Consider the following 11,930-nt stretch of genomic DNA (forward strand, 5'->3'; position numbering starts at 1 on the left):
AACCGATTAAATGGTTTGAGCGGTCTGTGTGTATTCAACAGACCCCGTTCTACTGGTTCATGAATACTTTTTTTAAATACAACGACTGTTTTATCTTCTTTCCTATTCACGATTTAAAATGTGATAAATCAGGTTTTTGGCTCTGAATAACAATGGCTTGATTTAGATTTCCTAGTAAATCTATTCAAAAGTGAAACAAAGACAGCCTTTGGAGGATACCTTACACTTCACCTGGACCAGGAGCGGAATGGCAATTCAGATAAAAATCTTGTTAGTAACTCAACAAGAAATAGAGGATTTCTCTTTTCCCTGCTTCAGGCTTTATTTAAACTCTTTGTTCAAAAATGAACAGAGTGGTAGTCGGATTCTATTTTACAGATATAGTTTAGACGTCTAATTTTAAATTAGAAAATCACACAAGAAAACCATTTACACGTAAATGTTAAAACCAATACTTAAACTTTTTTCTTTATATTACATAGAGCCAAAACGAAACTAAATACATGTTAGCCAGCTTCATTCACAAACATTAGTCAAAATATACACATTACAAAAGTAAAAAACGAAAACAAACAACAACAAAAAAAAACCTCTAACTGATGAAGGTTTTTCTCTAAAATTTATTTTTTGTTTTTAAATCATTATTTGCAATTGAATTGCAGTTGCTCTAAAAATAACCTAAGCAGGTAGGAAGGGTACTCAAAAACACATTTAAACACTTCATGTTTGATAGGGAACGGTTCTTTGAACATGAGAATATTCTTCTGCTGTCAAAACAACCTCTGTTTCAGTTAAGCTAAATAATAAATATATAATTATCACTCAGACAAAAAGTCTGATTTAACCTTAGATAAAATTGCGATCCTTAAACGGTGACGCAATATTTGTATTTATTCTGAAAGGCGTTCTTTTTTTTTTTTTTTTTTTTTTTGAGTCTAAAACTGACTCAAATGTGGGCAAAGGAAGCAACGTATTTTCAATCAAAGACCTAACGTTTCCACAGAAATTTACAAATGTACAGTCTTAAGGTGAGACCTAAGGATCGGGAAAAATAAGAGACACAGGCTGTAAATTAAGAATGAAATTTGTATGAGTGTCTCATAGAAGAGGACTTCAGGAAGTCGTGTGGGATATGTTAAGGGGAGCGGGGGGCTGGGGAGATCAGAGGGACAGTATTTCACTTTACGGTCTATTTCTTTTTGTGTTTCCTGCTCCCCTTCGCATAGGACTTGATATAAAACAAAGGAAACATTTCAGATCCAAACGCCAGATTTGTCCCTCCATTCTGGCAACAATTTGCTCCCTTTTTGGGGGTGGTGGTGGTGTTGCAGTGAGGACGTTTTGGATAAGTTCAAATAGCACAGATTTGGGGGGCGGGAGGGGAGACAGGCCAGGCAAAGGAAGATGCACTTAGGGAGAAACCAGTGCGAGAACAAGCCCTTTCAGCTCAGGTATCTGCAAAGGCTGCATGCAACACACACCAATTCTTTAAAAAAGGGGGGGCAGATGGGGTAGCCACCTCTAGCTAGGGAGTTTCTTCTCAATGGTGTCTGTGGGCAACACGCAACAGGTCCGAGGAGGGCCAGCCAGGCACCACCTGCTGCTGGAGCAGCGAGAAGTTTGCAGCAGGAGCGCAGGGCAGAAACGCTCCCGTTTACACAGACACTCGCCCCCGTCCCGCCCTTGCACCTTCCCCGTCGGCGAGTCCGCAGCTGCTGGCGCCCATCCCTCTGCACCTGTCCCCAGGCGGCTCTCCCAGGAGCCGAGGCTGGGAGTCCGCCGCTCGGCTCTGTCCGTAGGGCGCGGATGTCATAGCGCCGCCGCGTAGGCTGCCGGGTACGGGTCCAGCTGGGGCTTGCCCATGCCGGGCAGCAGGATGTAGGCAAGGGGCGGCTGGAGGCCCGGGCTGGGCCAGGCGCTGCAGTTGCAGGGGATCATGTAGCCCGGGTTGCCCGGGGACGGGTGCGAGTGAGTGTGCCCCCCGGCGGCGGCAGCGGCAGCGGCAGCTGCGGCGGCGGCCCCGTGGAAGGCGCCGGCTCCCGCGGAGCCCGGGTAGGCCAGGGAGGAGGCGTAGGGCAGCGCCGAGGCGGAGGAGGACGACGAGAGCTCTGCCATTTTGGAGCCCAGGTCCAGCAGCGAGTAGGGGCTGCTGGCGGCCGCGGCGGCGGCTGCGGCGGCGGCGGCGGCCGCCGACTGGGGGAAGAAGACCCGGGCGGCTGCTGCGGCGGCGGCGGCGGCCGCTTTCTCCGGGTTAGCCAGCAGGGAGTCGTGTACCAGGCCCCCGCCGGCCCCGCCGTGCAGCCCGGCCGCCTTCAGCCCGTGCGGGTGGTCGGGATCCGCCAGGCCGTAGGGCACCGGGAAGGCGAACTTGTCCTTCTTGAGCAGGGTCTTGGGCTTCCGGCGGGGCCGGTACTTGTAGTCGGGATGCTCCTTCATGTGCATGGCCCGCAGCCGCTTGGCCTCGTCGATGAAGGGCCGCTTCTCCGCCTCGGTGAGCAGCTTCCACTCGGCCCCCAGGCGCTTGCTGATCTCCGAGTTGTGCATCTTGGGGTTCTCCTGAGCCATCTTCCGGCGCTGCGCCCGGGACCACACCATGAAGGCGTTCATGGGCCTCTTGACATGATCCACCGGCTTGGACATGCTGGCCCCTGGCAAGCCCTGCAGCTGCTGCAGGCTGCAGCCCACCCCGCGCTGGCGGCCGCCTGCCCCGGTCACCTCTCCCCCGCCGCTCGCAGCCCGCAGAAAATCAATCTTTGCTCCGCAGCAGAACGAGTCCGGGAACTGCAGCACCAACTTCGGGCCGCCCCTCCCTCTGGGCCTCCCGGGAGGAAAAGTCCCGCACCTGGGGACTGCTGGGCTCCAGATGGCCCCAACCTCGGGCTCCTCTCCGCACCCTGAAAGCCGATGTCCCAAACGGCAGGTCCCCTGTGCACCGCTTTCCTCTCCGTCCAGAGCTGGCCCCCAGCCAGGAGACTGTCCCGGGCTCGGGTCTCTTCTTTCCGCCGGGAAGTTTCTTTCTTTTCTCAAGCAGGATTTTGAAACTCTCTCCAGATGCCGCTCGGGTTGGATGCTGGTGCCACCAGAGTTCAAAGGGAACAACGGAAAAGTGCAAACATCCCCCCTTCCCCTTCCACTAGCTCAACTCTTCTCGGGGACTTGTCATTTGACAGCGGCCGGGGGGAGCAGGGGAGACACGGCGGCTTCCTTCCGTGCAAGGCGAGCCGCGATCCAAGCAATGATCACAGAGTCCTACCCATGGCGAGCCTGCAAACAAACCGCGGGCCGGCGCTCTCCGGACGCAGGGCGTGTGGCGGGGGCAGCGGGAGCTGTCCGCTTTCCTCCCCGGGCCCCTTTAGCGCGAGGCTGGCGATTAGCCGGGTCCCTTCCGCTCACAGCCAGATAACTGCCCCTGGCGAGCCGTTGCGAGCCGCTTTCTCCTCGGACATACTCGCTTCTTCTCCTTCGCCTGCTGGGGGGGAGGGGGGCGGAGGATTGTCCCCCACTCTGGTCTGGGCTCCGCGACGCCTCCTGCTGCGGCCCCTAGCGCGCACGCGAGCCGTGCAGGGCAGGAACCAGCGGCCCCGCTCAGCGCGCAGTCCCGGGATCAGGTTCCAACTTGGAGCTCGGCGGCGGCTCCCAGAGCTTCCAACTAACTTCGCCAAGTTTCATGCGGGCTCCCGGGCAGCTCCACTCCGGCTCGCTCGCCCGCTGCCTGGCTCCTCCTCTGTTCGGGGCTCTCTGGGCTTGCCTAGCCAGAGAGTGACTTGGGGGCGGGCAGGGGAGGGAAGATAGGGCGAGGGGGTTTCTAATTAAAATGCTCGGTGATCTCAGCCAGGCAGAAGTGGAGCCGGTTATAAAGTCCCTTGTGTAGCTTGCAGCAGTCTCAGTCGCTCCCGCTTTTTGCCCCTCTGCAGCGGGAGCCAGAGACAGGCAGGTAAAGCTCTCTCTGCGTGTGCATGTGGGCTGGCTATGTGTTGCATGTACAGTGTGTGTGTATCTGTGTGCAGGGGAACGTGGGGCCCGGCGGGGCTAGTGAGAGGGAGGGACAGCGGGAGCGCCGGCTCCCACCCCCAGCTATTGATTAAACAGCATTCCCCTCCCTTTCACTTCACTGCAGGTTAGGGGGGTGGAGACACCAGAGCCTGCCCTGCCGGGCAGAAGCGGAGTCTGCGCAGTGCTCGCCAGCTAAGTTGGTGTCGAAACACAACCTCGGAGTATTACCCAACTCCGAAGAGCCGTCACGTCCGGCACCCGCAAATCGGCTGCTTCTCACTAGGCGGAGAGAGTTTATTTCGATAAATTGTTCATGATCCCCCTCCTCCCTCCACCACTTATTGAGTTACACGGCCGGACAGTCCCCCTTTCTCCTTGGCTGATGATCCTGGAGATACTGCCTTCCCCAGACTCCCTTTGCCACAGAGGAAATGTCCCAGGAAGGAAATGTTCCAGGAAGGAGACTGACTCCAATTTAGGATCACCCGAGCAACTTGCTGTCCGGTGGCCAGCTGTTTTAAACAGCCCATTTTAAGTCGACAACAGGCACCGCTCGCTTATACGTTTGTGCTGGTTGTTGTTTTCAAAACCTTGTTAAAAGCATACTGCTAGTTTTCTCTTTATATACTAGGCTGGAGATAATTAAGCTTACCGATTGCACTCAGTACCTAGAGCAGCGTCAACATTACGGCTATACAAAGAAAACGGATCTAAATCGCACTGATCCCAAGATTACGTATTTAAATATTGTTCGTTGCCAAGGTTTTGTTTACTTTTGCCCAATGAAACAAAGAATTCTCTCCCCGTTGAAAAAACCCACAACCCGTGCTTTTGGCAGCGACGTGAGCTCTTCGATTTGCATATTTTCTTTACTTCTTGATATGCTACTTCGCACTCACCCCAACCCGATCTGTCTGAATGTGTTGCTAACAAGTTGGCCTGTCAGTCAGGGTGAACTCGCTCGCCTTGTTTGTACTTCGGCAGATTGGTTTTGACTTACCTTTGTGGTATGTGGAAGTACGAACTCCAATACACCATTAACTCTTTCACACGTTAACATCAGGCCGAGGTGTATCCCGATAGATCTCGACTGTAAGCGCTAAAGTCAAGGCTGGATCTTGGGATGGCAGCCGCAATCCCTTCACTCAGCGCGCGAGAGAACACCTCTGGTCATTCCCATGATCTGTTTCAGTAATCACTGGGGGAAGGCGTTTGGGGAAATGTATGGGGGAGATTTCTTTTGTTGCCACAGTAAAAGTAGCTCTGTGAAAAGTTAGTTTCACATCAAGTATGCGCTTGTGTTGGTGAAACGATGTGTTTGAGGGGCTCTCTTTGTAAGCACTTTCTTTCAAAAGTCGGCCAATGGGCGGAGGAACACAAACGTCAGCTATGGTTAATCAGCCGGGTCTATAGACAGAGAGGGCTATGATCAGCCATGATCATAATGGATCATCACCCATTATGAAAAACTATAATCCTATCGTTTTTATGCTACTAAGACATTTTCAGAAGCTCTACCGTTGAAGTAAAGATATGAGATATTTTCTCTCCTCTCTCTCTGTATGTGTGGTGTGTTGCATATACATATGTCCAAACTGATAGCCAGCCCGCGCCGGTGAAAATCAGTAAGCTACATTGACTACACTGGACCTGTCTGTCTACACTAGTTGAAGATCTTACCAGTTAAAATGCCCTGAATAATTTACACATAAAATGTACCTACCCTGTCTTCATATTTAATGAATGAATTTAATTTAATCTCTTTACCACTCATTTATACATATTCCTCTCAATCTTCAAATCCACCTTGCCAACTTTTGACCCCCCACAATCCATTTAGCTGTGAAAAAGTTACAATCGGTTGTCAAAAGCAGGGAGATTAAGCTATCTACTCGCATTGACTGCCGTTTAGGCTTAGAATGGAAATCCTATTTCTTGAAGGTTGAAAAAGTGACCAAGAGTGGCTGTAGCCAGCGTAGGTATTACTGCTCTCCAGGTCACTTTTTCAATCCATCGCCAATAATTTCCCGCTCTGAAATGAAAAGTCAATATTTCAAATCATCTCATTTGTATTAACCAAGGAGCAATTTCATATTCCAAGCATTCGATGGCATCCTTTATTGCGGAAAAATATTTAATCCCATAGCTCTTTTTTGCCTAGATCAGATGCCGGCACAATCAGTTCCTTCCTGTATTTCAGTGCAAGGGGAGGAAGGGAGAACATTATTTATAAGGCCCCGACCACCGTGAGAACCCATAAAAGCGGTGACAAAGAGTTAAAACAGAGAGAAGAGCCACCCTTTGGCTGCTACTGCCAATCAAATTCCAGACCCTTAGAAGAGTGTGGGATAGGCGCCCGATCCCTTACTCCTTATCCTGCCAAAAATCTCATTAACTCCATTAGAAAATTCGTATAAGGAGTACGGGATCCGCCTTCTGAATGATTAACAAGGATGTTTCATTTTCCTCTCTGCTCTCCTGTTTTAGATATTACTCCAATCGGTGATTATAACAAGGGGAATGGGACGTCCCTCCACGCCCTTAGATCCGAGTACTCTATATAGTGAAATGCAGTAGTCCATGTTATTCTACTGTCGAACAATTCGCCGAGAGCCGAGCTGTATCTGACAATGTGTGGCAGAAAAACGACAGTGGACAGAAGTACAAAGAAGAATGATTCAAAAATAAAAACAACAAAGAGTCTGGTGGCACCTTAAAGACTAACAGATTTATTTGGGCATAAGCTTTCGTGAGTATAAACGAAGAAGTGAGGTTTATACTCACGAAAGCTTATGCCCAAATAAATCTGTTAGTCTTTAAGGTGCCACCAGACTCTTTGTTGTTTTTGTAGATACAGACTAACACGGCTACCCCCTGATACTTGTCAAAAATAAAAAGCACGCGTCTCTTCTTACGGGTTAGGTGTAGACTGGCCAATTTGATTGACGTGGACAGAGTGGCAACAGTTTTTAGTCCGTCCATGCGTTAATTTGTGGACTGTTGTGATGCTATTTGGAGCTTGTGGTTCACAAGGGACAACACTGATTCTGTGGAGAAGTGATGAATGTACAAACATTTTAGCTTTTCACAGACACTGCACGTAAAGAAAGGCTCTCGCCGCTGACAGGAATGGCTGATAAACACAGGTTGGGGGGTGGGTAAGGGCTTCAGGAGATTTTCTAAGGTAAATGTTCATCATTGCCTCTAAAATTCCTCAGAGAGATCAGAACAATGAACACGTGCATCTTGATATACTCATGCCTCTGTGAAAGAATAAGAAAAATAAGCGTCTAGGTAATTGACAGCACAAGTATACCCCATCTCACTGACTCCTCTCTTGAAAAAAAGTCACCATTTGCAAGTGTCTGACTTCACAAATATATGTTTCTGATTATTTGGTAGGATTCCAAAAAGTGAAAAACTAATAAAAATAAAAGATTTTATTGGTCATAAATTATTTGACATTCTTTCTCAGACTGATAAATTGCTATGATTTGGGTTGAGTAGATTTTTCTAGTTTTAAATGAAACACTATATACAAAGATCTAGTTTCAAAAGTGCTTTTCTTTCCACGTAACGTTTGTGGTAACCACTTGCTGTTATAGAATACACATACGGTCCGTAGTTAAAGGTCTGTATTTCTATGGTAATTTGCTGTCAAGAGGTGTGAACGAGGTGATGTTGACTTCACTGGGAGTAAATTTGGACCTGCAGACTCCGATTAGGCTTTCACTCCATCCTTCACACACCCTATGGTGCCTAAGTATAAGAGGACAATGGGACTGATCCTGTTGGAGCAGGACAGGGCACATGGTACCTAACATCACACACTATGTTAGAACCTTGACATTCCTAATCAAGAGTGGAAGATTTAACTGAATTTACTTATTTACTTACCTGGATTTATGTTAAACCTGTAACATTACCTTAGGTAGTTATGTATATGTTAATTACTCAGATGATGCAGTAGTATCAATATAATTTCTGAGAATAACAAGAAAATGATCCTGTGTAATGTAATTTACTTGCATTGGACTAGTCAATTCTAAAATAATGCAAATTCAGATGCATACTTTTGCTTCCAATATAGCGAAATGAGTAGCTGCTGCATTACCATGCAAAGATAAAATAATAATACACTTTTTCTGAAACTTTAATATTTTATTCTAGCAGTTTAAATTTTAGAATGTACAGTATCTTTTCAGTTCCCAGATATTAATTTTGGAAAGTTGAGTATGTTTAAATTAAACAACTACAGTCCCCTCAATTCTATTAGCCTGTTTAAGTGATCAGTAATATTCCACTCTTGTGATTTGATAAATTATATTTCATCTTTGCTCTCCCTAAAGTTAGGTATAGTTTCAAGAGTCTGTTTTTATTTTCAAGCACAGCTTAGAGCAGCGATAGAGCAGGTAAACACCATAATTCTTCCTAATTTGTGTTATTTGAATTTAATAATCAGGTGGCAAGTCAGAGAGATAAAAAGTATTAGACTAATAATGGCTAGCCAGATAGCAATCTGCACCTAATCATTCCAAGGAAGTGAAAAGCTGACTCATAAGCTCAATAGACTTATCACTGCACTATATTTATAGAGCCACATTGTGATTTTACTGCTTTGTTTGTGCACTAAAGCTTTTCCATATACAAACTGGGAAGCTGACAGTTTTCTTTGTGCAGGTATCAGCCACCAATTCCACATTTACTTTCAGTTGTCAAAAGTTGGCAGACACTGTAGTATCTTAAACACACTTTTCTATGTGGTATAGTTCTTCAGATTTGTGAGTGTTGCTTATTATCTACCATCTCACCAGTACAAGCACACTAGTAGAGAGAAAACAAATTTTACATATATAGCATATATGCTAGATTCAGTTATATGCTTGCAAAGAGTGCTTCAAAATGTTCTATAATATTATTTTTCAATAATAGTCACCTTTTTTTTATTAGAGCACTGGTAGCACAACTTTAGTTAAACGTCTAGTAATGATTCCACCATGAAGCACTATTTTCTAGGTTTATATTTTATAATCTGGCTGTAAAAGTGTGATTCTGGTTGGAATTTGGCATACAAAAACTCAGCTGGAGAATAAACTTTTTATAATAAATATATTGGTTTATTGGGTTTGCTATTTTAAGTTAAAGATTTTACTAGGTTTGGAAGCTTTCAGTGCTTCTAAAATTAAAAAAAATAGTAATAAAAAAATAAATCTAATGCTTTTGGTAAGGCTAGATATGTTCTTATAATTTATGTGGGACTGGTCCTAATACTAATCTATACACAGAACTCCTGCTGAAATCAAAGGAAACTCCATGGACAGGGCAGCTGCAGGGTCAAACTCAGAATGGGATCCCCACTAATGTGGACCATAAACAAGGAGTTTAAAATGTAGTCCTACTTTGAAAAGTGAGGCTGTAAAATTGGCATCTTCCTACTCAATTGATCTGCACCCCATTTGAAATCAGAGTCATATTATTTTACTTCAATGACTAAAATAAATTTCTGCTATTTTTTAATCCTGTTGGCCTTGCAGAAATTATAGCTTTGGGCGAGTTGGATTCCATTCTGGCTCATATGTAATCAGCATGATTGGTAACTAAGTTCTGGCTGCAGTATCTTTGCTGCTGGTGGTTCATAAGCCAGAAAGAAGTCACTTTGTTCGTAGATTCCAAGATGAATTTGCATCAGTGGCAATTTGAAAAAAACAAACAGCTTTTTACTTGTAAACTGAATACTGTATAGTTGATCTGGAAATCACAGGGAGACAATTAACACTGACCCCACAATATCATTTTTAAAGAATCATTTTTCAGAATAGGGTCACAATGATTCCCCTACATTAAGGTCTTACAAACATTTATGTATATGCATAACTTTTTTCACATGAATAGCCTTTTGATTTCAGTGGAACTATTCCTATGAGTAAAGTTCTGCCCATGAACAATGAGTCAAATTCTCTGTACTAATCAAGCAAAACTCCCACTAAAGTCAGAATTTGGGCTAATGTATTCACATAATATTATAGAGACTTCTACTCATCTGAGCAGTCTCTGTCTACTGAACCCATCACAACTTTCTTGTCCTAACTGAAGTTAAATTACCTTTCATACCAAGGGCATAATGATTAGTTTTGGGCTCAGTTATCTTAGCAACTGAGATCAGGAACATGACATTCATGCTAAGTGGGAAAAAGGCTTTGAGATCTGAAGGGTTCCCCCAAATGAGTATATTAACAAATAATAAATTAAATGAGACCCTCTCTTCTTAGAATGTATTGTGAGGCTTTTGCCAAAGGGAAGATACTAGAGAGTTTTTTTAGGCATTTAGAGAGCAGTCTTTCATGGTGTTGCTTAAATCAGGCAAGGACCACCTTCTTTCCACTTCACAGTATTGACCAGAAGAGCAGGGAGGTTTTTGCCTGGCTGTGATGGGGTGCACCCACTGCGCACTAGACTGGAAAGGGTTATCTCTGCATTGTGGACTTAGGAATCCACCCCCACCAAGCCCTACTGGGCATGCTCCAAGTGTAGCAATAGTTTAAAAGTGAGAAGTCCAGATCAGTCTGGGCTGACAGCTGAAGAGGAAGGATGTTTGCTGTAGGCTCCAGCCCAGGAAGTGCCAGAGGCTCCAACAGCAGAAGCCAGGAATGCCGAGACTCAGATGGAGATCCAGACACCAGCGGACATCCAGGAGAACCCAAGATTCACTGGGAGCCATCTGTGCCCACGAGTCTGGAGACCCCAGAGATGCCTGGACCATGACTGCAAGGGACACGGTAGGAAGTAGCCCAGAGGTGATCCCACATGCAGGGCCGAGAACAGTCAGCGTGTTGTGATCAGATTACTGCTGACTCAGTGGTGGAGTTCCTTGCCACTGACTGAGTCCTGGGCTGGGACTCGTAGGAGCAGGGAGGACCTGGGTCCCCCTACCCTGGCCACACCTAGGTGGCAGCCTGTTATCCTTGACTTTGATCAGTAGGCCTTACCACCCTGCGGATAAGGCCAATCAATTGACTCTGGCCACTAGGCCTTAACACCCTGATGATAAGGGCAACCCAATTGACTGTGGCCATTAGACCTTACCGTCCTGTGGATAAGTGTGATCCTATTGACTCTGGCCATTAGACTTTATAACTCTGGGACCTAGAACAGTGCAGTGAACCTATTTATGGACTGGAAATTCCCCCCTTTGCATGCAAGGAGGATGGGGTACCCCCACCACATCACATTGGCATAAATATATTTTGCTGACCAGTCTGAGTTTGTTCAGGGATGATACACAGCCATAAATCAGCTTTGTCTGTCAGGGATGGTAGGCAAGTCCCAAGAGCTATGAGCAGTTCAGTGTTGAGAATGCTTTTAACTTCACTGAGTGGGGCGGTCTCTTGGAAACATTGAAATATAGTAGCCACTTTTGGAACTTTGTTCAATGCATACAGAAGGGCTAAAACAAAGGCCAGAACTCTTTGGGGTTTGCCCTCTCAAGCGAAGCTTAGCAGAGGTTCCTACAGTCATCTCTGCTGTCTGCTATACCAGGAGAATACTTGGGTCTCTTTACCATTTGATTCTTAAGAATTACTATTTCCAGGTGGTTACAGAGAAGTCAGGAATGAAGAGCTTAATAAGAAACAAGCCTTCAAATGAAGAAATCTATGTTAGGGCTGAAAAAACATTCCTATCCCTATTTATAGAGGATGTCTCATTGCTACTCTGAACCCAGCAGGATAGCTGTAGTAAGATTTTATCCTTATCTATAAGTTTGGCCAATTTTCTGAGTTTGGCCAATTGGGAGATGTCAGTGTCATACCAGCTCACTAAGGAAATGCTGAAGGGTCTTCCTTGCTTGGTACCAGAATTATGTAAATATGTAGGAGTCTGGCTCAGCCTAAAAGAGCCAGGATTGAGAGCACTTAATGGACCAGGTTCAGTTTTCTTGA

The 11,930-nt window shown here is 46.0% G+C and overlaps 1 protein-coding gene across 1 annotated transcript; it reads right to left on the reverse strand.

The window, feature by feature from the left end:
• Positions 1 to 1,175: 1,175 nt before the first annotated feature.
• On the reverse strand, positions 1,176 to 4,380 carry SOX21 (SRY-box transcription factor 21). Its single transcript, XM_054012139.1, has one exon. The coding sequence runs from the start codon at positions 2,638 to 2,640 to the stop codon at positions 1,810 to 1,812; it is 831 nt and encodes a 276-aa protein (XP_053868114.1). The 5' UTR covers positions 2,641 to 4,380; the 3' UTR covers positions 1,176 to 1,809.
• Positions 4,381 to 11,930: the final 7,550 nt, after the last annotated feature.

This window comes from Malaclemys terrapin, chromosome 1, assembly GCF_027887155.1.
Source record: "Malaclemys terrapin pileata isolate rMalTer1 chromosome 1, rMalTer1.hap1, whole genome shotgun sequence".
Taxonomy (NCBI): domain Eukaryota; kingdom Metazoa; phylum Chordata; order Testudines; family Emydidae; genus Malaclemys; species Malaclemys terrapin.

Excerpts from the sequence above, each read along its gene's own strand:
- SOX21 (XM_054012139.1), bottom strand. The coding sequence starts at position 2,640 with ATGTCCAAGCCGGTGGATCATGTCAAGAGGCCCATGAACGCCTTCATG.